Below are 27,958 nucleotides of genomic sequence, written 5' to 3' on the forward strand. Positions count from 1 at the left end.
AGGCTGCGCCCCCCGGCGGCTGTGAGCTTAAAAAAAGAAAAAGACCTTTCTCAGGCAAGACTTTGAATCCCCTGCAATTTTACTTTTGGGTTGAGACCGTCGCTTTCCCGCGAACTCCGACGGAGGTAGTCACGATCATTACCTAACCGTCCTTTTCCCTTGAGGTCAATTTCTTATTTTTCCATTTTAAAGAGAGGAAAGGCACCAGTCAAAAGAGAAACAGTTTGGTTCTAGGCGGTTGCGGGAGGACGACAGTTTTTGGAGCTCAGAAGGGCAGCTCCAGCAAAAAGCGCTTGTGGCGCTGTCCATTCCTCGGTGCTGAATGGAGATCCTGGCATTTCCCGCCAGGTTCAACCCCTCAGGATCAGAATAGGTTCAGCCACAGTGCACTGTACCCATTTCCCTGTTCTGGGATCGTGGGGGAGGGGTGGGTGGCGGGGAGAACCATTTAGACGTCTGCTTATTCTCTTTCCACGGGAAAACACCCTTCCACAAAAAGAAATTGTGCATTTTATGGGAAAGTAATGGCATAGCTTCAGTTCAACACCAAAGTGAAGAGCTCTACTGAAGGAAGAATGGAAAGTTCAGAGTTAATGAAACCTGCTCTTTCTCTCCCTGAGTCAACACAACAGCACTTGGGTCCCTACACTCCCTTGTTTATAAATAAAGGAAATAATTTTCTGTTTTTAAAAATCATGTGAATAAAAATAAATAAATAAAAATTTAAAGTCACGAGATTAATCTTTTTTTTTTTTCTGATAAGGACTGTAAGGTGGGTGGTAGTGGGTCCTGCAATATCTGGAATAGAAATTTAGATATTGTTTTACTGAGGTTGAGAAACGGAGGAGAGAAGGATGTAAACTTGTTAACTAAGGTGGTTTGAACGGTTAAAAATACGTTTTTAAAAGTATTGCTTTAGCATTGTCTTCCAGAAGTGCTCGTTTATCCCAGGCGATTTAGGTTAGAATCCGGGCAGTAGAAGCTTCCCCTCTCTCTGCCCTCCCAGCCTCTGTCCGATTTGAAAGACTGAAAAGCCCTGTTCTTCATAGCAGGTGCCGATATCCACAGGGCCGTTATAAGAATCCTCCTCCCTCCCTTCTCCTCTTACACAAGATAATCAAGTAAAGATAAAGAAAACGGACAGAAGGGAAGGAAAGTGTGCTGCACGCCAGATCTTTGATTCGTGGTAGTTATATTCAAATGGGGCACTTCTCTTTGAGAAGTGAAGGTGTTCCTCACGGCTACAGAATTTACAATCAGAACGGGAGCAGACTTAACCGATACGAGCAAACGTTTCCTTCCTTTTCTTCTCTGCTGCTTATTTTAGCCGCTTCTCCATCCCGCTGAGAATACCATCCAGATCTTAGTCCAGGTAGATCTGACGTCAAGAGATGGCTTTCGTAGATTTGACGTGTAAACACTGATTTCCATTCCGACTCGGAAGGGCTGGGGCTCCACTCTGCCGGGAGAACGGGAGACCGAAGCGCTGCACTGAGCGCTCGCCGCCGCCCAGCCTCTCCTGCGCGTCTCTGTCTTGTCGCAGAACAACCGGGAGCGAGAAGTGGTCCAGAGCCGGAGGGTGGAAGGGGCGATCCTTTCTGGCTTTTCTATCTTGCTTCTCATTCCCCCTCTCCTTCCCACTCGTGTGCGAGCGAGTGGGAGAGCCATGGAGCCAAGAGCCTGGACTCTGCAGTGTACTGCTTTCGCTCTCTTTTGCGCTTGGTGTGCATTGAATAATGTAAAAGCGAAGAGGCAGTTTGTGAATGAATGGGCGGCGGAGATCCCCGGGGGACCGGAGGCAGCCTCTGCGATAGCCGAGGAGCTGGGCTATGACCTTTTGGGTCAGGTAAGAGTTTGCACTTTCAAAAAACTTTCTGGGGCTCGAGGGGACTGGCGGGACTGGAGCGTAATCTCCCATGTGGGAGTCCCAGGTTGCACTCTCCTGAGCACAGTGGCAAGGAGCGGGAGCTTCTCCAGCTCTCGGCCCTGGCGCGCTTGGAGAAGGCTTGCCTTATTTATTGTTTGGGCTGGGCGCAGCCAGGCACAACCAAGCCGCTGCAGCTGGGTACAGCTTACTCTTGCTGCTGTCCGCTCTGGAATTGAAATCCGTTCCCGCGCGGTTTGGAAGAAAAACCCCTCCACGCTTGCTCACGGAACTTGAGATGCACGCAGGCTCTTACTAACCAGTGCCCAGAGGAGAGGCAGTGCGCTCTGTCCCCTGAGACTCAGCGGGTCTGCGTCAGGAGCTGGCTGTTTCATTCTTTTCAATATGGCAGCAGCAGATCCAAGTCCTGATTCAAGGGGCCAAGCAGGCTTGGAGATGTTCGCCGGCAGCCTTCGAGGATACGCCCAGGGCAATGGGAGAGTGTCAGCGGCCGGGCCTCGCGACCCGGGGGCTCGGGGGCTATGGAGTGGCAGAATGAGGTGGGTGAAAGACATGGGACCAACTCTCCGGGCCTCTACCGCGAGCTCTGGATTCTCAATGGAAACTTGCAAAGGCCGAGCTTCACAACTTTGCTCGGTCAGTTCCCCTGAAGGGTCAAGCTGCCGAAGTGACTGGGGAAAGGATATCTTTCTTGTTCCCCAGCCAAATGCGTATTAGCTTTCCAGGGGTTTCATCCAGTGAAAAATGCTGTTGCCCGTCCAAGCAAGGCCTGGGTTAATAGACAGCTGGGGGGTGGGGGGACTTTAAGGCATTATGTAGGGGGCTCCTTAGCTGTGCACCGCAGGGGGGTGTGAGTTCTAATATGAGCTTTCCTTTACCTTGGCTCAGAATCAAGCCCTCATTCCTTGCCTTGTAAGTTGCTGTGCATGGAAACGGGGGCGGGGGGGTGTGGTTGTGGGAGGGAGGACGGATGTGTAAAACATTTTGGCGCGTTTTTTCTAGAGGTGGTGGTAGAGATGCAGCTGAAGTCATGGATGAGTAATGGGGTGTGGGCGTTGGCAATTCCATAGATCCAGATCCACTGGGGAATGTGCCTTTCCTTCCCAGAGGCTTCATTCTCCAACTTCATGAGCCAAACTGTCTGAAATCACCAGCAGGGAAGTCAATACGCATATTGAATTCTCTTCTTCGTGTCCCAGTAGCAGACCCATACTTCTGCTTTTGTCCAGTCCTTGTTCTGTGCTAGGCTCCGTGTTAGGGGCTGAGGAATAATAGGAGGAAAATAAACTTTCAAGGAATCAAGAGTCTAGAGACTGGTTTAGAAACAAATGACTGCAATTGCAAGCAATTGGTATAGCAAAAGAAGCTGTTCCTGGAGTCTCAATACTTGTTGATTGAAGGATTGAGGATGGAAGGGAATTGGGGAGGGGTGAAAGAAGACAGCCCAAGGAGGAAACACTTGCACAGGTTTAGGAAGAAGAATCAAAGGTTGCCCTGGAGAACATGAGGACATTGGAGAAGGCACTCCAGGCATAGAAAACAGCTTGTGGGAAACCAGGGAGCTAAAAAGGAAAGTGACTTACTTATAAGTCTGGAAACCGCAAGGCATTGTTGGGATCTAAAAAGAGAGTGAGTAGTGGGCAGAACTGCATGGGTGGGTACTGTGGGCATCATGGAAATCTTGTGTGTCCTATGACGGAAAAAAAAAAAACTGGGAACTTTTGGGCAGCTAAATAGCATTGGTAATTGTGTGAAAGGAGATTGGAGGAGAGAGCAAAAAATAACTCCCTCTTCATTTTCTCACCTTATTAGCCCCAGACATACATCCAAACCCGGACCATTCATTATGTGGACTGCCTTTCAAATTCACAAGTCTCAATAAATAAATAAATAACAATAAATCAGTACTCTTGGTAGGATCTTCGAGGAAGGGGTGGCATAGTCACAAGAGGCTTTAGAAAATAGTGGGAAAACCTATCTATACTTGCATGTGATTTGCATATGCATATTTCCAGTTAAATGGCATTACTAGTAAATGTTTTTAAAATAATAATTCTTTGTAAAAGACTGATGGTGCTTTCCTGGCTCTGCTTGTTTCTTCCTTTGTTTACACTTAACTTAGCATCACTATCTTGAGCTCCTTAAGGCCTCAAAAGCTAGGATTGGGGGCAGGGGTGACAAGAAGCAAAACCAGTTGATAGCAGAAACAGAGCTAAGCACTGGTGATCTTTTCTTATGGCTAATATTCTCTCTCCCCAACTCCATGTAAAGCTTATAGCAGATTCAGCCCCTGAGGTTCAGGCTTGGAGCAGGCCCTAAGCATCTCTATTAAAAAATTCTCTAGGTGATAAGAAACACCAATTTAAAGAATGTAGTTCTTCTGAAATAACCCATTGTCAGTTGTTTGTCTCAGTTTAAAAACATACAGGGCATCTAGAGAATTTGGTAGGTTCAAATTAAGTACTATTTTGAATAAAGGGAAACTAGCTTAGAAGAATAATGAACTTAGTTCTAAATGGACCAAATGTATTGACAGTCACCCAGAGAAGTTTACACACTCCAAGGTGGAACACCTGTCCTAAATGTGGCATGCTGGTTTCTTCCTCAAAGCCTTGAACTATTGGAAAGTCAGATGGTCACTACTAGTAGCTTATAATAATGATCACTATGGATTCAATGGCTATATTTCATAACAAATTATTCTAGCTGAATGTGGCACTGCCTATATATCGTACCAAAGGGTTTGCCTGCCTTCCACAAATTATTGTTCTCTGACAGAATAAATTTGACAAAATGAATATTTTTTAAGAAATGTCTATCTACACAATAACATCACCTAGAAAAGCAAATGTAGTTCCTCTGAAATACATGGAACAGAATCATCAACAGCTCCCACGTATGCTGTGAGCCCAAGTGATAATATCATGAAGCTCATCTCACTCAACACACTGAGAGGGAAGGCTTCTATCAGTGTCTTCCTCATGAAGAAAAAAGTTAACCTCAATACAAGAAATGGATTTAACAAAAGCTGCCTGTCTCCAAGTTAGCTGTGTTTCAACCTAACCTATAGATACTTATTTTGGAAAGAGGATTTTTATTTTAATTTTTTCTTTTATAGATTGGGTCACTTGAAAATCACTACTTATTCAAACATAAAAACCATCCTCGGAGGTCTCGAAGGAGTGCCCTTCATATCACTAAGAGATTATCTGATGATGATCGTGTAAGTGTTGTGCATTTGTCTTCAAACCAGTAACCTGACTTATCTGCCTTCTTTGTGATTGCTAACAAGAGCAAAAGCAAATATGATTTTTTTTATTGTGTTCACAAAATCTGTAGTGTTTCTTATTATCTTCATAGTGTTATAATTGCACATAATAATAACTGGATCAGATTGGGTTGACTAAATTTTATACATACATATATATATATATATACACACACACGCACTATATATATAAACACTAGCTCACAAATCCAGTCTAAGAGCATGAAAATGAATATGAGAATCAAGTGACAGCACTGATGAACTGTTTGACAATACAATCAATCAACAAACTTTTATTACATGCCTATTATGTACCAAGCACTTTGATATCCGATGTGATGATGCCAAAGAAATATAATACATGAACCCTGTTCTTAATATTTCAGTGTAACTGAGAAAAACATTCTGCCATTCTGTCTGGTTTGGTTATGTAGGGAACTAGTGCTTTTGAAGGAGCTTTAAATCCGTGTCTTCATGAGGCAAATGTTTCTGTAATTATTGTATAGTCTGATCCAAAGCATTTGATCTCTTTTTATCCTGGTCTGTATACATATTCAATGATTAGGCAACAGCAGGAAATGTCTAGAATGGATATAGGTAAAGTGTGGAGCCAATTTCATGTATATCTAATGTACCTTTTGATTTTGAAGTCTGTTTTCAAGGTCAGCAAACACACCAATAGAATGCTGAAATGAAATAGAAATTTGAAGTATTGGAATCTGCATACACAATGTTGCCTTTTCACAAGAATGTGCCATACTGGTGAAAACTTATCCTGGCTGGCCTGATATCTGTGTACATGATTTCTGTTGTCTAGGACATTCTAAAGAATTCTGGAAGCCTTGTGAGAGATACAACACATACTTTCAACTTCCCATAAAGAAAAGTATAAGTGACAGAAAGGTGCTAGAACTGTTTAAAGTACAGGAATTCGTGAACCCTGTAAAATAATTTGCTATTTTATTTGTTATGCAACTGATAGAATTTTTAAAAAAAAAAAAGAAGAAAAGGAAGACAGATTAAGAGAGTAGGAAATGACTGGGCCTGGGTTACCTGTGTTCAAACATGAAAAGAGCAACCAAACCCAGACCAAGAATGCTGTATCAGGACCACAGACAGCAACACCACAGCTCACAAACAACCATTGCTGGCTTTTACCCAAGTTAATGGGTAGAAGTGAGAGACCTAATCAGAGGCCCTGAACATTACTTTAAACATTTCTTGTCCAGTGAAATCTTCTCTTCGCTGTCCCAAGGCAGATGGCTAATTGTATGTGGGCTTTGAAAGTAGGGCAACTTCTAGCACTCTGGCTAGGCTTAGTCCTTGGGCAAAACAAGAGAGAGATTTCCTTGTCTGCCTAAATACGTGCCTGACATTAATGCACAAGAAAGTAAAACTGACCTTCCTTCTCATCTTAATAGGAGGAAATTGGATAGAGTGGAGCAGACCTAACTGTTACTATTACCCAGTATCTCACTAAAATGAACAGATGGCCCAGTTCTATTCTTTAGATATTTTCTTAATAATTGATTTGGGGGAGAAATCTCAAAGCATAAGGAAGAAGAGCTAAGAAATTACTCTTCAGCATAACTTCATAAAAAAGGAGTCTATATAATCCTATGAAAAGTTATACCCAGAATAACTTTAGTTCAGGAAAAACCCCAGAACACACTGAAGCTTGCAGTAGGAGGTTAGACTAGATGATTTTTAATTCCCTTTTCAAATCAAAAGGATTATTTACAATTAAGCACATGATACTTATATACATAATAGAAGGACACCATTAATTTGCTCTGTTCCACTTGGTCTGCTCTTACAGAGATTAATATGGCATTTGGAGTTAATGACATTAATCATAACACTGTTTCCAACAATTGGATGTTTATCTGATCAGATGACAGAGTGTCTCCTCTTCCATGTTTTAAAAATTGCTTTTGATTTTCATTTTATTGCTCCTTTTTTTTTTGATAGGGATGATATTCTTTCAAATTAGCACTCTGAAATGCAGCAATAAGCTATCTTTATAAGTCTGTTAATGAAATCTCCAACTGTAAGTGACTCTCTCCCTCAAAGATTAGTACTTGTTCCCTAGCAGCCAGTTCCCAAAGACCAACTCAGAAGACAGGCAGTATATTCCAAGCATTGAGGTATTTTAAGCCAAAACACTTACGCTTGAAAATACAGGCGCTTTAAAAATAAATTATAGTGACTGATATCCAACTCTCAAGTCCCTCCCAATGTTTATAATAGGTTTGCAGTATATTTTCTAATTGGAAATTCAGGACAGTCTTAGTGGATGGTTTTATCCTTTAGTTGCAAATTATTTTTCAGTTTTTATTTTTGGATCTGACTCATTAGTATTCTCACATTAAAAATATCCTATCACACCATGGATTATCGTCATGTGTACAGAAGAGGGGATATGTTTTGGGTAGGAAAGAGTCATGTTGCTCAGCAAAATTAGAGCATGGTATTATCTCCTAATGAATATAACCACAAGGCAGCCCCTCACCCTCTCAGGGCCTCAAGTATAATAGGATTATGCTATAAATGTGGGGAAGGTAATTTTTGTATTGTCGGGTGTCTTTGCATAATACATGAAACTAAATCAATGGTAAGTGTGCATGGTCAGTAGTGCTCATTCATCACCCTGGATCTGTTTCTCATATTAAATACACTTAAACAGAAGGTTGAAGAATAGAGGAGGCAGAATTTCAAATCTGCCAAGACATAGCGCCTCTCTTGTCTTTTGTCACATTTGCAATTTCTATTTTTGTATATAAAGAAAGAGGAATTAAGCTGTAAGAGCAACATAACGGCAGTCCCTAGGATCTCTTAGCTTGTTGACTCATTCCACGAAAATGCACAGATTTTCTGCCACAGAACCCTGGAACCTCAATATAAAAGTGAGTAATATGGTCCATTTGCTGATGAAAGCAGGGTGAACTTTTACTTCCACTGTAATCACAGTGTAAATAATTTGAGGGAATCATCACTTCACTGACTGCTTCTCCTCCCCCTAAAGGTACATTTTACTGTAATAGAGGAAATGTTCATCTCACCAGTGGGCAATCCCTTCTTCTCACTGAGCTGCCAGTTTGATCTATAGTCAAACGAAAACACTGTGGAGCTGCCTGAACTCTGATGGAGAGAGTACTAGAGTTAGTTAGAGGGAAGATGATTACACCAGAGGTGGCTGTTTGTTGATTTTTTTGCTCTAAAACTCCTTGTAGGTGCTATGGGCTGAACAACAGTATGAAAAAGAGAGAAGTAAACGTTCAGTTCTAAGAGACTCAGCACTAGATCTCTTCAATGATCCGATGTGGAATCAGCAGTGGTACTTGGTAAGTACCTACAGGAGGACTGTGTAGGACCTGGGATATTTGTTATATCTGAACAACAGATTTTTTTTAATGATAGATAATTCAGCAGAGGGCTGTGTTACCTAGAGATTAGGGTTGACGGGACCTTCCATGATCTGGATCTTCTGTTTTACTATGTGAGGATGTCTGAAACACAGATCTTTAGCTACTATGAGAGGAAGGGTTGTTGCCTTTTGTCTTCTTAAGTTTATCTGGAATAAATACAGAAGAATCATGTCTTGCAAGTTAGGGGTTCCAAAACAGTACTCATGGCAAAAAAACATATTTGATCAAAGTCACTCTTGAGAACCCTTTAAATCACCCAAAGAGTACAGAGAACATGATTCAGTATATATAGCCCTGAGAGGCAATTTGCACATGCTTACAGGTGAGAATTTCTGAACTAGGCTAAAGGAAGGAACACAAGGAAAGGCAAAAGGCATCTATCTGCAGATGTCTAGACTTGCGAACCAGTTCTACCTTTAAGATAGTTATCAAATCCTTGTTGGAATGTAGGCAACTAGTGGAGAAACTGTAAGTGTTCCTGCTTGCCTACGGAGTGCTCTCCTCTGTTTTAATGTTAAGCCTCTATCGTAGTAATACATGTTAATAGAAGTGTTTATTGTTGAGAATATTATAAAAGATGAATTTTCATGACAACCATAAGCTAATGCTTAGACATCCTTGTTGCATAATGGATGGGAAAGGAGATCAATTCCTCTTGAAACTCTCTTAACCTAGGCAATGCCTACTCCTTGCAGCAGAAGAGACTCATTAGCTAACACTGGTGCATTTGCCATGTGTCAAATACTATTCTAAATGTTTAACATGAGTTAACTCATCTAGTTCTCACACAACATTTTGTTGTAGGTATAGTAAGTATCCCCATTTAACACATGAAGAGACAGAGACATTGGCAAGTTGAATAACTTGCCAAAATCACGTAATTATAGTGGAGGGGGCATAATTCATGGCTCCAGAGGCCATATTCTTAACAACCACACTCTATGATTGTTCTTCTGACTGACAGAGAGTCCTTCTTCTCTGGCGTTGGCCAACAATCTGTGTGTAGTTCCAGCCTCCTGTGATTCAGCTTCATGTTGGCCTAGTAAATTCTTGTTTTGCCCCCACCTCTTTCTGAGGAGCATCAGCCAGGGGCCAATGCATTCACTGATACTTTTGATTGTTGTTATTTATAAATATCTTGTTGACCTCTTCACCAAAAATCAGGCATTTTTCTAGTGCATCTCTCTTGAATGCTTGGGGATGTGCTCATATCTGTGTTCCCTTGCTGTCTAGCTCTTCTTCCTTACAGTCCCACATACAGTAACTAACAGAAAAATTATCTGAAAACAAATCCCAAATCTTCTCTCACAGGTACTTACTCCCTAAATCACTAATACTTGGACATAGGCAGTTAGATTGCAAGTCTTGGTAAGACCACAGCCTCCTGGGCATTCCAGGTTCTGTCTTTTCTTTTAGAAAATTTATAAAAACATCCATGAAGAACTGTGAACCAGACAATATAAAGTACATTCAGTTTGGCAGTGGAGGCTCAGGATTTGGGGGGGAGATGGAAACATGGGACATCAAATAAAGCTTTGGTAGATGAAAAGCTTGAGCATGTAATTATAAATGAAAGCAACTTAGGGATGAACTTCTTCAAAGCCACGCAGCTCAAAGACAAGGGGCATAGGGTGATTCATCCTTTTGAGTGATTTTCCATTGGAACAACTGGAAAAAGAACAGCACTCAATGATTCACTTGGTCTTACCCTTAACTTTGTTTTTTTATTTCACCTAATTGCCCGCTTCTAATGAATAGAGTGACCCCAGGAAGAAGAAAGATGGGTCTCCAGACCCTTCTTATTTTGCAGCAAACAAATCATGGTTTTACCAATGCTTCTTGGTTTTTCTTTATCAGCAAGATACTAGGATGACTGCAGCCCTGCCCAAGCTGGACCTCCATGTGATACCTGTTTGGCAAAAAGGCATCACAGGCAAAGGAGTTGTTATCACTGTACTGGATGATGGCTTGGAGTGGAATCACACAGACATCTATGCCAACTATGTGAGTCTAAGCCCTCCCATTGCTGCAACTTAGGGAGTTGTCTACACTGACACACAGTTAGGACTTTGCTTCCCTCAAGCAGGAGGCTACTCTGATGTCAGTCCTGGTAATGATGGGCCACGGTTTTGCCACTTCCCTCACCCTTCTGTCAGTGCACATAAATTTTTTTTTTTTTTTTTTTTTTTTATCACTGGGCATCGAAAGAATTTGCTGGAGCCAAGGATTGTACAAAAGCATGTGTGTTGGGGTAGGGGGAGGCACTTAACATCAGCTAAATTATTAAAAGCCATTCAAACTCTATGCCACTCAGTATTTGGGGACATGAAAGCAATCAAATCAAGCCTGATGCCTGAGACCATTTTCACAGTCTTCCTGCTGACATCCCTTATGGGTCAATATCTCTCACATTGTGAAGTTATGTGAATGTGATTCCTTCCATGCAAATCAAAGCGTGCACTACACAATACAAAAATGACAAGCTGAGAAAAGTTTACTAAAAATGGGAAATAAGTAAATGAAAGTTATTTACTTAATTGGTTATGAAGTTCTCCATAATACTTTAGGTCTTTAAATCAGTGTTTCATCTTGAATATTGCCCCTTGTCTTTCTCTCATCCTTTCTACTCAACCAACATTCCCCAGATAAAGAGCAAAGGAAACAGGAAGGAAAAGAAGAGATGAAAAAGATTAGGAATTATTAAAAGATATGGAAAATATAGAGAAGTAGCAGTAGTAGTGATACAATTCTTACGTGGAAGATATTTAAGTGTAGCAATCTGATTGCAAAGGGGGGTGGGACCTGGAAGCTTGTCTTGAATTTCAAGCACAGCCTTTTTAATTAAATTACATGTTTATTTTAACTGAGGAGGCTGAAGGAGATCACTGTAGACCTGAGCCCCAGCCCAAAGCCAGCTCTTTGCACCTATATTCTTAAGAAAGGTGAGCATCAAAGTGTCACTAACTAGGGCTCTAGCTTAATTAAGCCATTCAAATTCTCTGGGCCTCAATTTTCTCATTTGGAAAATGAGGTGGTTGAACTAAGTAAACTTTGACTCCTTCTGTTCTAATATCCTATGAGAGTCTATGAGCTAGAGGTTTGGAAACATTCACTGAGAATTGGATGATGGCTCACTTTTCTGTGTATATCACCTCTGCCTGGTTTATGGGGATGATAAATGATCAGAAACTGGACCAGAAACTCTAAAATGCAGACTTTCGAGCTATCAGCCAGGATGGAAATAGGATAGGGATAGAAGACTCGAAAGTACTGCTTTTTTTATGATGCTACGGTGTTATTTTTGTTTTCTCTTTAGGATCCAGAGGCTAGCTATGATTTTAACGATAATGACCATGATCCATTTCCCCGATATGATCCCACAAATGAGAACAAGTGAGTAAATGTGGATTTGGGGGTGGGGGTAAGTGCTTTAAAATGCTTTTATCTTACTTGAGAAAATTACACTATAAATATAATCCACATTTGAGCTCTCAGAAAATGTTCATGTACACCATCCATACCACAATATTTTGTTGCTTTTAAAACAGAAACAAAAGTTTCTATTTATATATTCCTTTGGGCTTATAGAACCATATTTCAATTAAACTTTCTTCTTACATTACGAAATGTTCCCCTCAAATGTTACTGAATAGTTATGGCTTTAAAAAAAATTGTTTGAGACATAAAGAATAAAAATCTGAGTCCACCCCCCCCGCCCCCAATTCCTCTATGAATCGTTTATTACTAGCAACATGCTTGATGTTAGTCATGAAGAGAAATATAGATGACCAAGGTAACAAATCCCCATGATTTCCTATGTTGGCCACAACCATGCTCACAATTTCCCTCAGAAGAATATGACAAGGCACCAGACGAGAAATATACCATGGGCTTGGCCCTCAAATCCAACACAGTCTCCGGGGCATTGGGCTAATTAGTAGCCTGTTCCAGAATTTCTGCTGGGTATTCTAAAGCTAAAGGGAAGAGAAAAAGGATATCTTCTGATTCCTAAATTAACTCTCCATAGCAGCCACAAGGTGACGAGTGAGGCCAAGAGCCAGACCCACCGAAGCAAGAGGCCAAATAAAGACCCAAAGGCAAGAGACATTTTAACCTTCTTTTTCTTAGCTCCAAAGGAACTTCACCCTCTAGGCACACAGCCTCAAGTGTCCATGCCCATGTGAAAACTCATCTTTGTGCATAATGATGTCTCTCACAGACTTCAAGGAGACATTCACACTTTCCTCTTCATTTGCTCCACCCAAAAGAAACTTGCACCAAAGCAGATGAAAGCCAAGGCAAAATGAGTGCTGCTACAAGTGGGGATGGAAAGAGCAAGTAGTGAAAAGCTCTTTGTGGATGCCACATAAAGTGCTTCCCTTTTCTTTCTTCCTCTCTCAGATTATTAACCAATTAGGGTCAATAGAGTTCTCTCTCTCTTGCTCTCAGTTTCCCTCTCCCCTTCTCCCTTATTTTCTCAGAATTCCCTTGTGGCTGGTGTAGTAATGTTGACCTAAAGTTGTTACTTTGGATTGTCCTCCAGGAGGCCAACAAACCCCAGGAAGGGAGGCTGGGGCTCCAGGACTTGGCCTCAACTTCCGAGTGTATATTTCTTCCTTGAGGGGAAGGGGAGGCTTGGGGAGGGTTCTTTCAGTACCATTTACTTCTTTTAGGGTTTATCTCTTAAAGGGGTTAACAGCAAACAGCCCTTGAGGTTAGAACATTCCAGTAACAATACAAAAGGAACCATGAGAGGGCACCCTTGGAGGAAAGTGGGATATCTCAGGAACTTAGAGTAGGACCCCCCGAGACAAACGTTCAGCCATATTTCTGAGTGAGGGCAGTGCAAGACCAGGAGGAACACATGTTCTTTTAGAGCATGACCTTGTAATGTTAGCCTGCCTGGTAGTGATGGCTTTGCCAATTACCAGGAGGGAGGATGACCTTGAGGAAATCACTTATCTCACTCTGCCTCTATTTTTTATTTCGTCTCCTAAAATGGTGACAAGGTATCTGTTCCCTACCCTCCTAAAAGAAGCTTCCTAAGGAAATGGGCAGTAAGTGCTTGGAAGAAAAGGACACTCTTCCTAGAATGAAGTAAAAATGACAACTCTTAATCCATCCCCTTGATCAAGACTAAGAGGGAAATCTGCTCCCGACCACATGGGCACAGCTGAGGAGACTGTTAGCTGAAGGTGTCAGCCTCCTTCTTAGGCAGTGTGTACTGGGTCTGGCCCAGGATCCAAAGTGGGTGATAACTTGTGTGGTAGATGCATGATAGGTGAATACCTGGTGAAATGACATTCTCTAGAGTTTTGTACTCATGAGAAGGGGAATTCAGATGTCCCTCTTCCCTTCCCCCGCAAAAAAGGGGACTCTCAACTTATGGTACTGATAATAGCCACATTTCCCCCAATTCACAGAGTTCCAAAGGCCCCAAGGAAGCAACCCATAATTGTATGTATTTTGTGCCTGAAAACTCTGAGCTTCCAGAGCATAGCAGACCGTGGCCCTTGCACATAGCATAGAGTTAGTGTAGCATGGCCAAACAAGAGAGCACAGACTTTGCAGCTAGATTTAGATCAAATCTTAGATCTTCCACTTAATAGGTGAGTGACCTTGAGCAAATTATTTAACTTCTTTGTGACTAGTTTTATCATCTACTAAAGAGGTAATAATAGTACCTACTTCATTGGGTTCTTAGGGGGATTAAATAAGTTTATATATGTAATTGGCTTGGATAGTGCCTTGTATATAGAAAAAGTTAAATGTGTGCTATGATGATGATAATGATCAAGGTTTTTCATTTAGTAACTAAGGTAGACCTCCTTTCATTGAGAAAAAAAGCATGACAAGAATAGTATCATCTGGTAAGAGCAGAAGCAGAGACAATTTTCTAAGCCAATTCAGAATCTGCTATTTGAAAATTACACAATAAGCAGCTATCTCTCACGGTCCTCTTGACTATCAACTAAAAAACTAGCATCCCCATCATTTATCAAAATGTATAATAAAAGTAGAGTTACCCTTCTAGCATATTGTCAGAAATAAATCCCTTAGGTTTAGAAAATGAATGGCCCCATTTTGTCTTGGCCTTTATAGCAGTTAGAGACCTATTATCTCCCAATTCCAAGGGCATTATCTCTCCAAACTATCTGTGTTGCTGCTGTTCTTTATTACTATGTAAATGAGGTTAATAAAAGCTACATTTGAATTCTCCTCTGCAAATTAAATGAGGAATCACTAAATAACAAAATCTTAAAAGTGCAGGTAACTCTTACTACTAATCTGGCATGAATTTGTGATCAGTATTTCAACACCAATTACAGATTATTCTTCTATTTTATAACATGTGTGGCAAGGATATTTTAACTAGTACAATAGTAGTCTTTAAATTATCTTCTGGAAAAATTTTTTAAAAATCAATTTGTTTAAATGCCAGTTATAGCCATTGTTCTAAGATAATAGAGTGTTCTTTTATCTCAGAGCCTGATTTAAAGAAAGAAAACTGCAGGTTTAGGAAGAATGATATAGAACCACTTTAATAAAGTCTTTTTTTCTCAAGGTGTGCAGGTGAGAAGTGAGGATAAGAGGAGGCAAAGATATCAACCCCTATTTGTACCACGATCCTGCACATTTTAAGAAAATAGTACTATGTAAAGAGAGATAAACACTATATAAGGAGAGATAAATAATAGGTAGTGTCATACTGAATCATTTTTAGGACAGAGGTACAATGCTGGAGATGTTTGCCAACAGGTTGATTCTGTAGGCTCTACCTGGAGACTTTGCTATCTTGGGCGCTGTCTTTCATCTTGTGTAAATGGAAATACAGGTGGTGGTGACTTCTGGTAGCATATTTCCCCGATGATGGCAAATGAACTTTCCCTTCCACAAAAGGAAAGAAGGCTAATCCACAGGCATAAGGTGCCTTCTATGTGTTCAATATGCATGCATTTCTCAGAGAATCGGTGTGTTGGTCAGGAGAGCTTCAGTTGCAAGTGAGAGAATCCTAACACAAAGATTAAGTAAAATGGAGATATGAAAATATTTTCCCCAAGAGATGTTCAGCTTCAAGCATTGTAAGATCTAGAAACTCAAATAGTATGCCATCGGGACACCAATTACTCTGTATCCATCTCCTAGTGCTGCTCACCTCCACTTAGCTTCATTCTCAATAGAACACTGCCTGGTAGCAAGATCCACATGGCTCACGTGGAACTTAAAGCTGAAGATTCTTGAGAAAGAATATAATTCTTTCCCCCAGAATCTGCATCAATTCTTGAAATGCTCTCTGGGAGGACAAGCCTCATGATAGAGAATCACAAGAAGTGAGCGAGGGCCACTTCCCAAAAGGGGGAAATGCTAGAAGACCAAAAAGAAGTGGGTGCCTGCTACATTAGGGAAGACTGTGAATTAAAGATAATTACATTGTTCTGACTTAGGACTCCTATCCAGTAGTAACATAAAGGAAGAACATCATTTAGTGGAAGGAGAACAGGAAATCATCTTTGGTATTTTAGGAAAAAAAAATAAGTGAAACAGGCTTATTTTATTTTTTTCTTAGGAATTATTCTTTCTTTGATTCATAATACAAGTATTAAATAAATCAAGTATCAATATTTAGAATTTTTAAACTTTTTTTAGTGGTTTGAGAGATGGCAATTTAAAAAAATTAATTAATTAATGTATTGATTTTTGGCTGCATTGGATCTCTGTTGCTACGCGCAGGCTTTCTCAAGTTGCAGCGAGCGGGGGCTACTCTTCGTTGCGAGGTGCAGGCTCCTCATTGCAGTGGTTTCTCTTGTTGCAGAGCACAGGCTCTAGGCATGCAGACTCAGTAGTTGTGGCTCACGGGCTCTAGAGTGCAGGCTCAGTAGTCATGGTGCACGGGCTTAGTTGCTCTGTGGCATGTGGGATCTTCCCAGACCAGGAATTGAAACAGGCTTATTTTAAATGACCCAGTCAATTTAGGATTTTTATATTTCATGCTGGGCTAAATTAATTGATGTCAAGTACAGTAGTGTTCAAAGGGAGCTGGCTGACAGAGTTGCTCAGAGCTAACCCTTCCTCTTTTTTCCTCTATGTCAGCATATCTGGTCAGTGGCTCCTCCAAGGCACTAACAGTCTTCATGCTGCTCCCAGGAGCTTCCACAATGGTATAAAGTCATGAAGTAAACAAATTCACATTAAAGTTTCTCTCAACTTATTGACCCTCCTGAGGTCAGGGAAGTGATGGGAAAAGACAATCACTATCCCCAGAATTTCAGAATTGATACTTTAATGGTGGACTTTGGTCTGTTTTAGAGATGGATTTTTTTTTTTTGTCCCCAAACACTCTGAAATCATAAATTACCCTCATTGTCCCTAGTTGCAAAACTAGTCTTGTTCAGGTTTCTGGTCCCTGTCAGAGTTGCAGGAGCACCCTGGTTTCCCAAATAGCCTGTAGTGTCCTGTTAAAATTTCAAAATCCTCTTGGTACCAGGAAACCTTCAGATGTTTTAGTCTGGTATATGGTTAGAGGAGGAGAGGAGGGCTTGAGAGGGGGCTCTGTTTTACACATCCTACTAGGGCTTGTACAGGTTAAACTAATCCAAGGAAGTCACTAGTGAGGGGAAGTGAGGAGTCACTTTAACACCAAAATTCTGGTACAGAAACCATTTCTTTGAGATGGTATCAATAGCTAACACTTCCTGGGTTCTTACTATATACCAGCCACTTTCCTAAGTGTTCTGCATACAATTTTTCATGGGATGCCACAATTCTTTGAGGACCAGTAACTTACCCAAGGTCACATCACTAGTTTGTGGCGGAAGATAGAACTTGAACTCATATACTTGGGCTCCAGTACGTGTTCCCTTCATCTGATACCTACACTTCATCTAATGCCAATGGGAAGAAAACCAGCAACAAGCCTGACAAAAAGTTAACATATCCATGTACCATGGATTCATATGCAACACCAATGTCTGTCCTCATTTATGTTTTATAAATCCTATTTTCTAATCCTCAGACATGGGACCAGATGTGCAGGAGAAATTGCCATGCAAGCAAATAATCACAAGTGTGGGGTCGGAGTTGCATACAATTCCAAAGTTGGAGGTAAAGCAAAGGGTTGTTCCTGTAGTTTTGCACCTTAATTTGAGTCTTGCATTACCTGGTGTAAATGGGGTGGTGTGGGGGGACTTTCCAACAACCAGAGGAAGAAATGAACTCCATGCAAAATTTGCTACACGACTTGAATGTGATTTGCAAGCAAATCAATTGACCTGGATTCTTAGAAAATGATAGCTGAATATAGCCCATACGTCTTTGTTGGGTGGGAAAAGGAATTGTTGAATAGCTTTTGAAGCAAATCTAATTTTCTCTGTGTTCTGATTTAGAAGAATTTGTTATTGAGTGCTTGCTAAGAGAACAGAAGGAGGAGGTAAATTTAGGCAAAGATTTTCCCTGCCTCTCAATTCTGTAGTCCTTTAGTTCATAACAAAGAACAGTTAAAAACAATAAAAAGAATACATACTTCTTATAGTAAGAAGCCAAAGGTTATCTGTGGTAGCAAAAATTTAGAATCTCTGGTTGTTTCAGTCAGTGTCTTTATAGGTAAGCATATGGTAAGTTCCATCAGGGCAATTTAATAAAGGAACTATTTACAAGAGCTAAAAGAAACCAACAAGGGACTAACTGATGTAAGCAGATGTTACCACCTTTAGACTTAATGGAGCAAGGGGAGGGAGTAGTCATGGAAACTGGAGAGAGAAAGCTGTGACCACATGAGACAGCCACTGGATAGGAGCTGTGGCCATGAGTACAACAATGGAGCTGCTTCTAAGCAGGGGGGATCCAGGAATGAGTACCTCACTCTCCCCTCACCCCCAAACCTCCTGCTGCTGTTTCAGTTGGCTGAAACCAATGGGAAGACAAAAGAACCCACTGCTGCCATCCACGTTCCCGTGAAGAAGGGTACAGAGTGGATATGCAGGGGCTCACAGAGAATAAAACACTTGTCTCTCCTCTTCACACTAGCCCTGCCTCAGGCTTTCATGGTTATACTATGAATTTTGCATTTAGTTTGTTTTCTAAAACCACAACAAAAAAGATTCATTGTAGAACATGGCAATGACAGTAAAACTCCTTTAAGCTGTGCCTGAGTATACCTTGAATCTGGCTTTGTATTCCGTTTCGGAACCAAATAAATATACATCCTAGCATATAGAATGCATCTCTCACTATTACAGCACACTCCTAGATTTTAAGGGTCATTCTTGATTCCTTTATACAGCATCGTCAAAATGCCATGTTAATTTAAAGAAAATGGAGGCAGGAGAACAAATTACATAATCACCTAGAAAAAGAATGCACTTTTAAGTAATGATGAACTAAGTAGCTATAGTCTGTGAGAGAATCATCTCATCCCTTCATTTTATAGAGGAGGAATCAGAAGCAAGATTCTCAAGGAAACCAAAACACACCTACTGTATGTCCATCATTTACCTTCCAAGACATTATCCACATCCTGGAAGTTAACAGGATGGATTTGAGTGCCAGATTTCTGGGATTCAAGTCCCAGCTTCCCAGCTGCAAGTTGTGTGGCCTTGGGCAAGTCCCTGTCCCTCTCTGGCCACAGTCTCTCTCCCTGTAAAATGGGGAGAATTACAGCACCCACCTCAAATGGTTGTCATAAGGATAAATGAGTTCATATGTTTAAGGCCTGTACAATGGTAGCCGCATATAGTATATCCTCAATGCACATGAGCTGTTATCATCCGCATTTTACAGCTGAAGAAACTGAGGCACATAGAAGTTAAGTGGCTTGCCCAAGATCACAGAGCTAGTAAATAGCAGAGCTGGGATTTTTTTCCCAAATGCATTTTAAACAATTTTTAAAAAATAAATGTAACTTCTACTAGTCATGTCAACTACATGTTCTTTTACCCAAGCTCCATAGTAAATAATAGTGTGAAAATATAAAGCTGTGCACTCCATTGCATCATTAGCCTGAAGCCAGGAATAACCAGGTAGCTGCCTGTATCCGTCTAAATTGCTTTTGCCTTCCTGGCTCTTGAATACATGAGTCTGATGATGGGTGACAGCCTGTTGGAAAGCATAGAGCCACTGCATCTGCCTTCTCCTGATGAAAACTGATTCCCCCTCAGGAGTAAAATCCACGGCAATGATTTCATCCTTGAGATTATTTAGAAGAAAAGGAAGCATGTTCCCTGAAAATGTTTCTTAGCAAACACATAAAAGAATGGCCTCTGGGTTATTTTTAATCAGTGCTTAGAAACAAGAGTTTGTTCCCTATTTGTGAGTTTCCTATTGTAAGTAGACCTTTTCAAGCTGCACGGTTTCCTGTACAGAGTCCTCTGTAAGGCACTGACCGGGCCACAGCCATTCGTGGTATAGCCATGAGCAGGCATGTTGAGAGAGAGCTGTTTGATGCCTCTTGCTGAAAGCTATCCTGTCATTTTCAGGTTATCAGGGCAGCAGAGGGAGGGGAGACATTTTGTAAGCGACAACAACCATGGCCACAGCACAGCACAGCGCATAAGGAAGCTTATGCAGGCGGTGACTTGATCTCCCTGCTGTGCTTTTAGCAGCTGGGTCACAGTCATTTGGGACATACACTGGTTACCTATTTTTGACTCTTTTGGGAGTCCTTTAAAAAAATGAATATTAAGAGCATCGTGCCATTCTACACGTACACACTGACATCAGCATATGTATTTGTCTGTTTTGCTGTTCAGGGATAAGAATGCTCGATGGCATTGTGACGGATGCTATTGAAGCCAGCTCAATTGGATTTAATCCTGGACATGTGGATATTTACAGTGCGAGCTGGGGCCCTAATGATGATGGGAAAACTGTGGAGGGGCCTGGCCGACTAGCCCAGAAGGCTTTTGAATATGGTGTCAAACAGGTGAGATGCTTAACACAGACCCACTCGAAATGAAACCTGACCATTTGAATATGAGGAGAAGGGAAGGACACTTAGTTTATATGCAAAGAAATGGTTGTGAACTTCTTGTTATTGTTTATGGTTTGAAGTGCATTTAGAGGGCCAGATCGTTCTTAAAAGGGATGGAAGTTAAGGGTTAAGAAAGTTTTCCCCATTTGGGTCTGACATTCAACAGATATTCATTAGTCTTAGAATATTTACTTTCAGAAATACTCTGGATATGTCCTTTCTCATTTTCCTGCTGCTTTTGGATTTCTACATGAGGTAAACTACTACCCAGACTTCTTTCAAATACTCTGAAAATGCATCCTTAAATATAGCAATGTGCCACCTCCCTCTCTGCACGTGCCTGATGAATACTTGTGCCTTGGTTGTGTTTCTCTGTCACTGGGGTTGAGTGCATTCTTGCCAGGATTCTAAGGCCTCATTCTGCACAGGATGAAACAAAAGTAGGAATTTTGGAGAGCACAAATTGAAAAATCATAGAAAGGGTAGCCTTGACGAGTTCCATTCAATTGAAGAGTCCCTTTTAAAGCAGCTGCAAAGCAGATCTGAATAATGCCTGATTTTGTCATTCTATCAGTCAGCCAGAAGATTCAAGCAGAAAGAAAGGAAGTTCAAAGATTCAAGCGTAGTGACATAAGCCAAGGGAACAGTGAAGATATTCGAGTGAGTGCTGAAGGCCAGATTATGAATCCACATAATAAAGGAAAAAGAGAAAAGTCCTCACTCAGCGCCATCCCAGAGAGGGCCCAGATGGAGGAGGGCTGGCAGCACCAGAGCTCAGTGGCTTATAACATACAGTCTCGCGAGAGTTCCAATATCAATGCTGGAGGACCTGGAGTTGAAACAGACTCCAAATTACTGTTTCTGAGAACTTCATGCATGTATTTATATATTTGTTGGGGATTTTATTGGGATGTGACAGTGACCCCAGTGATGATAATAGACGTGATATGTTTTGGCTTTTCCTTTAGGGGAGACAAGGAAAGGGCTCTATCTTCGTCTGGGCTTCTGGGAATGGGGGGCGTCAGGGAGATAACTGTGACTGTGATGGGTACACGGACAGTATCTACACCATCTCCATCAGCAGTGCCTCGCAGCAAGGCCTATCCCCCTGGTACGCTGAGAAGTGCTCCTCTACGCTGGCCACCTCGTACAGCAGCGGGGATTACACCGACCAGCGAATCGTAGGTTGCTTTTGTCTAACTCTCTCTGCTTAGGTAGGAGAACACGGCTCGCCTTCAAAAGGATCCTTTGGTCAAACTGATTTGCTTAAGCTTCATGTCTCAGTTGGGGAGACTCACACTTTGCTCACTTGAAGGGTGGGTATATATTGGGAAGTTTTCTCTCCCAGGGATAATGACGCTTCTGCCAAAATGATGTCGCCTCTCAGTCATTTTTAAACTCAGCCCTGAGAAGCCACCAATCTGTCATTACATATGGCCGAGACTCCAAATGTCTGTTCAGCTTGTGTGATGCCTCCCTGAAAACAGCCTTAAAGAAGATTTTAAGGGTTGTTGGAGCTTTATCACCCTTGTACTTGTTGATCCTTTAATAGCAGGGAAAATGTCTGACTTGCCCTTTAGCAGATGATAAAAATACAGAGCATACACCAGCTATGTCTCCTAAGGATGGACGACCTACAGGAAAATAACAGTCTAAATTTCCCCTGAGGTGAACTTCTCAGCATCCAAATAAAGAGCTTAGGAAGGTTATATGCTCAGAGAACATCTCCAGCCCCCGCTTGGCTGTGCCTTCATTTCCATGAGTCAGACTGCCAAGGGCAATCATTGGATTTCCCTTCAAGGGCAGGATGATGAAGGCCCATTCGGGGGCTTTGAGAACAAAGAGAGGCACTTCTTTTCATTTAAAAATTGAAAGCCTCAAACTTAACTCCTGACACAGAAAGAACCAACCAGCTAAAGGATGTAGATCCTAATCTCAATAAAAAACCAGGTCATGATCCAATTAGATTGTGGGTAACCTGCCTAATAATTAGCCTTTGGAATGTGTGTAAAATTCATATTAATGGCATCTCAACAAGATTGTCAGAACTACGATCTTCATGCAGGATCACTCTTCCGGAACTGCCTGTTTCTGCAACCTACTCTAGTTTAGACAGTAAAACTATGGTCTCAACTTAGAAGCCCTGGCCTACCTCTCATGCCCATATCTTCAATTACTCAAAGAGACAGTAACATTCTACCTAGGGGTTCTTTACGGCAGGTATATCTTATACCCTGCTGTAAAGGAGCCTACCAGACGTGTGCCCCACTTGCATTCACAGCCCCTGGCTCTTGATGACCCTGTGGGTGTTCAGAGTGGCTTTTCAAAAAATGGCCTGTGGTCCATTTCAGAGTCACCATTTCATAGACGGTCCCTCATCTGAGCCACTCTGCTGTGAAGCAGGAGGAAGAATTTCCATCTTTGTAAAGATCCCTCCTTAGGTAAATGAGCCATAGAAGAGACAGCTGGTGGATTCTATTTGAGACAGTTGCACTAACATAGCCTTTGTCTTACGCAAACCTCTTCCTCAGCACAGTCATCTCTGGGGCTTACTTGCGTCAACAGGTAAAAAGGGTAACCTTGCTTCCGCAGCCCCCAGAGGAACAGGGCCACCAGAACTTGAGATATTCAGCGACTCCAAGTGGGAAGCCAAAGGAGGTGATAATAGAACAAACTGTTTTTTTTGCACCTGCCTCCCACACCTTGAAATCTCTAGCTAAAAATCATAGTGTGAGAGTCTGGGTGGGTGTCTTGTTAGTAATCCTTTGGCCCAAGTACTTGTTCAACCAACAACACTGTGGTCCTCAGGCAGACTAATGGGAAGTCTCTCTGGTTTCTTCCCTTCATCTCAGCAACCTCTTCACTAAGCTAAAATTAGCCTGGGTAATTCCTTATGTGCAATCACATTGTGTGAAAATGCTTTCACAGACAGGATCTCATTTCAGCCTCAGAATAGGAGTCGAGAAATATCAACCTCATTTGACAGATGGGGAAACCAAGTGGCTTGCCCATGGGACACATCTACTGAGTGGCAGGTTTAGAATTTGAGCCCAGATCTAAGTCCAGCACACTTTCATTTGAAAAACTCACCATGTTCATCAAAGTACAAATGTGACACTAACTCATGGCCATCAGATTACGTCAACAGTGAGTGCAAACCACACACTAGACATGTTTTGTGCAAATAGTTCAAGTGGCCCAGATCAGGATGGCTTTACCTCCTCGTGCTGAAGAGGCATTCAAATGTCAATCTGAAGGCAAAAGGGAATTGTGCCTGGGGCAAAACTTCTAAATATGCCAGGCCAAGCACAATGGACCTGATGATTAATGGGCCAGTATGATTCACAGTGATTTTGAAACACTCCCTTTCTTACAGACAGCATTTCATTTGGGAATCTCAGAAGAGAAAAAAAATTCATAGTGGGAGGACTTCATCCCCAGAAAAAGGCATTCTGATGCCAGAATTATAGACAAGTTGCATATAGAGGAGAGTGAGCTAAAACATCAGCAGATGGCAAACATCCGCCTGTAGTTTAGAGGAGGAAGTAGGGAGTCGAATCAGCTGGGCTTCCTGATCCTAACAGATGCAGCCCTCGGTAGGGCTAACCCCCGGGGACAGGATCACACTCCTCACATGTTCTCCCATGTTTCTTTCTTTCCTGGTGCCCCTCAGACGAGTGCTGACCTGCACAACGACTGCACAGAGACCCACACAGGCACCTCTGCCTCAGCACCCCTGGCTGCTGGCATCTTCGCTCTGGCCCTGGAAGCAAAGTAAGGCCCAGAAAGCGTCTAATCACCTGTAAAAAGCTGTTTCTCCTTCTTTTTCATAGCATATATATTTTTTCTGAATATATGGTTACAGTGGAAAACTACAAAAAATAATAAAAAATAAGCTCTTTTCCTGTCAACATCTCAATGTAGATTTAATACACACACTTATCTTGCAACATTGGAATCTTAATTCACACACTGTTTTGTAATTTTTTTTTTTTTTTTGCCGTACGCGGGCCTCTCACTGTTGTGGCCTCTCCCGTTGCAGAGCACAGGCTCCGGATGCGCAGGCTCAGCGGCCATGGCTCACGGGCCCAGCCGCTCCGCGGCATGTGGGATCTTCCCGGACCGGGGCATGAACCAGTGTCCCCTGCATCGGCAGGTGGACTCTCAACCACTGCACCACCAGGGAAGCCCTATTTTGTAATTTTTTTAATCCACGTATATTAAGAGCACTTTCTCATAGCTAAATCAATCTTCCTTGACTTTAAAAAAACTCATGCTCTCCTCCCACTCAGTCCTCCCCAGTCCTCCTACCACTCAGCTATAAGGCCTTCTCACTTCTGTTTATTCCCACCAAGAAAGACTTTGTCCAGATAATTTCCTGTGGGTAGTGTTAGGAATAATAAGTTTAAAAAACATCCTTTTTTTTTTTAGATTATATAAGCCCCACCCTAGAGCTGATATAACATATCATCGGGGGACATGAGAATTAAAAACAGGACTTTTATCTTTTTGTAGTATACCATTATATAAATGCAAATTTTATTAAGGCCATTTCATTCTCAAACACCCTTGTCCATAGATATCAGTTATCATTTCTGATAATTTCCTTAAGATAAACACTTACGATTGGAATTTTTGGGTCAAAGGGCATGCATGTTTTAATGATTTTGATACATATTGACAAGTTACTGTTGATAAAGATGGTACCATTTTGTATTCCCACCAGCAGTATATGTGTGAGAGTGCCAGTTTCCTAAACCCTGATCAAACCTACTTTTATTATCTTTTAAAATGTTTGCTACTTTGTTAGGTGAAAATGGCATCTCATCTCTATATGCTTTTATTTCATTACTAATGAAGCTCAATATTTTATATTCTTTTGCCATTTATCATCTGTGACTGTTTATGACCTTGATTTTGTTTTATGGCCTTAGTTAGAAAAGCTACTAATGCTTGGTTAGTTTGACATTTACCTTTTAATTTTACTTACATGTAATTTTTAATGTAATGAAGTTAATATGTACACAGTTATCTTTGTTAGTCTCTTTAAGGTTTTTTTTCCTTTTTATGCTCAGAAAAATCTTTACAACTCCAAATTATATACACATTTATTTATATGTCTTTTATTATGGTTCTTTTACCATATTTACGTTCTAAATCTCCCTGGAATTTATTTTAGTGTATGTTACCAAAAAGAGATTTAGCAACATTTTTCCCTTCATAATAGTTATTCAATAGTCTAACACTTAATACAGAGGAAAAAATGTTCTGATGTTGTGTGGTGAGAAATCTTTAAATGTTAAGTCAGGTGCTGTGGCCGCATGATAGAAGACGTGTTAAAACTTGTAAATTACTATTATCCTTCCTAATAAGGAATTTATCTTAGAAGAACATCCATATTCTCTACAGAGAGGACAAAGCAGTTCCTTCATGTCAGGTTCAGTAGATGAGGTGAGGTTCACAGTAGTAGAAGAACAGAACTCTTTGGGCTGGGCCATAGCTGGAAAAGCCCTGCCGCTGCTGAGGAGAGTCCAGCATTGCTCCAGGAGCCCTGGAGCCACCTGTGGAGTTGTGGTTTAGTCCCTGGTATCTCAGTTATGTAACGGCCACAGCGGCTAAGAAAGATATGCCTAGTAAGGCTTGTATCAAGAGTCTACCTACTTGGAGAGGCTGGAAAGGTACTGATAAAGGAAGAGCAAATCCAGATGCCCGATCAGAAACAGGGAAATCTGAAGCTCTTGAATCCAACAGAAAAGCTATGTTCAGAATCTGAGTCCACTTGTAACAGGAAGGGGATGGACAGAGGGCAAAGTCTAAAGACACAAGCTTTGACTGGCATCAACAGACCCAAACCAAATTTGAGGAAAGATAATCTAAGCAGTGAAAAGTGCAAGGAACACCTGGCTTCAAGTTCTAGGCGTATCACTAGCTATGTGACCTTAGGCAAATTAAGAGGGCTCAATTTATCATCTATAGAATGGAGGGGTCAGATCAGATTATTTTTTTCGAAACTTTTCCCTTTATAAAATCCTCCAGTTTGAAATTGAAGGTATCAGCATATATAGATCATCCAACATGAATTGCTGAGGTTGGTGGTAAGAGGTCCAGAGTGAAAGAAATAAGGTCCTATAAAGGCAAGTAGTTACACACAGGTAGTGAAACAATATCATGATATTTATGATTTTAGGATACAAGCTTTTAGCTCCAGGGAGCTTTTAAAAGAAAACCATCCTTAAAATCTTGTCTTCCCTACCCAATACCTATCAAATGCATGCAAATGTAACTAGCCAGACCTAGCCCATCCTTGTCTAGTGACCAGAATAGTAGAAACACCCATCTAGCTGAACAGATGTGATTTTATTTTGACTAAGAACTGAAATTTTAAAAGTGTAATCTCTGACTTCTAAAATTTCAAACCTTCTATTTCTGTATAAGGAGAAAGTGATCTAAGAATGATCTAGCCTCATTAATCTCAGTTAATTCCTAATGGACTATTTATAAAGCAGGGGCTCCATGGATTGTTATGAAATACATGGGGTCCATGAACTTCTTTGAAACTAGATGCAGAAATGTTTGGGAGTGCGTGTCTGGCATTTTGGGGGGAATGGTTTGTAGGTTCCATCAGATTCTCACACCGCTCATGATTTAGGAGACATTAAGAGTCTATGATCTCCCTGGTGCATGTAATAAGAATTTAATTCTTTTCGTTTTGATTCAATCATCAGTAAGATGGCCATAATCTATCTTAACATTTATAAACTTCCTGCCAAAGTACATACAGATTATTGGGATGTCTGTTCTCAACTGGGCAGTTTTCTTAGCTCCATTCAATTGTCTATACCCAAATGACTATTTCAGAAAATCTGAATGCCAGAATTTCTAGAAGAGTCCCTAGACAATCAAGATTGGAAGAATCATTTAACCATGTGCTTCTCCTCAAGGAACAACTATGGAGACTGAAGAACAACTCTGGGCTAAATTTATCAAGGATAATAACGTTCAGTATCTATCAGCCTCTTATCATGGCCAGACATTGTGCTAACCTCTTTATATACAAGACCAACTCTAATCCTTACAACAGTCTTGTGACACAGAAATTATTAATTGCATTTTACTAAGGAAGAAACTGAGACTTAGAGAGGTTGAGAAATGTAACCAAGTTCCCACAAAAGACCAGCAGCTACAGGACACTGCCTCCTATAGTCCTGTGAGGGAGGGAAAAGTTCATCCCCTCAAAGAAAGAGGAGTTAAGAAGATTGAGACTGATAAAGAAACATCTTAACTCATATTTATGAGTTCTGAATAAAGGCTCCTGTCATGCATATTACTTACTATGCTGCATTAAATATGGGACTCTGGGGAAAGGGAAGAGGAGAGGGAAGGAGAAAGAATGATTTCTGGCTCAAAGAATA

The 27,958-nt window shown here is 41.2% G+C and overlaps 1 protein-coding gene across 1 annotated transcript in view; it reads left to right on the plus strand.

The window, feature by feature from the left end:
• Positions 1-1,547: 1,547 nt before the first annotated feature.
• The window catches only part of PCSK1 (proprotein convertase subtilisin/kexin type 1), a 40,405-nt gene continuing 13,994 nt past the window's right edge, over positions 1,548-27,958 (plus strand). The window contains exons 1-9 of the mRNA XM_032627234.1: positions 1,548-1,846; positions 5,004-5,108; positions 8,387-8,497; positions 10,439-10,585; positions 11,898-11,974; positions 17,595-17,683; positions 20,326-20,498; positions 21,515-21,727; positions 24,220-24,320. Coding sequence (XP_032483125.1) covers positions 1,667-1,846; positions 5,004-5,108; positions 8,387-8,497; positions 10,439-10,585; positions 11,898-11,974; positions 17,595-17,683; positions 20,326-20,498; positions 21,515-21,727; positions 24,220-24,320 — 1,196 coding nt within the window. The 5' untranslated portion in view covers positions 1,548-1,666. The remainder of the gene's footprint in view (positions 1,847-5,003; positions 5,109-8,386; positions 8,498-10,438; positions 10,586-11,897; positions 11,975-17,594; positions 17,684-20,325; positions 20,499-21,514; positions 21,728-24,219; positions 24,321-27,958) is intronic.

Source organism: Phocoena sinus, chromosome 3 (genome assembly GCF_008692025.1).
Source record: "Phocoena sinus isolate mPhoSin1 chromosome 3, mPhoSin1.pri, whole genome shotgun sequence".
Lineage (NCBI taxonomy): Eukaryota > Metazoa > Chordata > Mammalia > Artiodactyla > Phocoenidae > Phocoena > Phocoena sinus.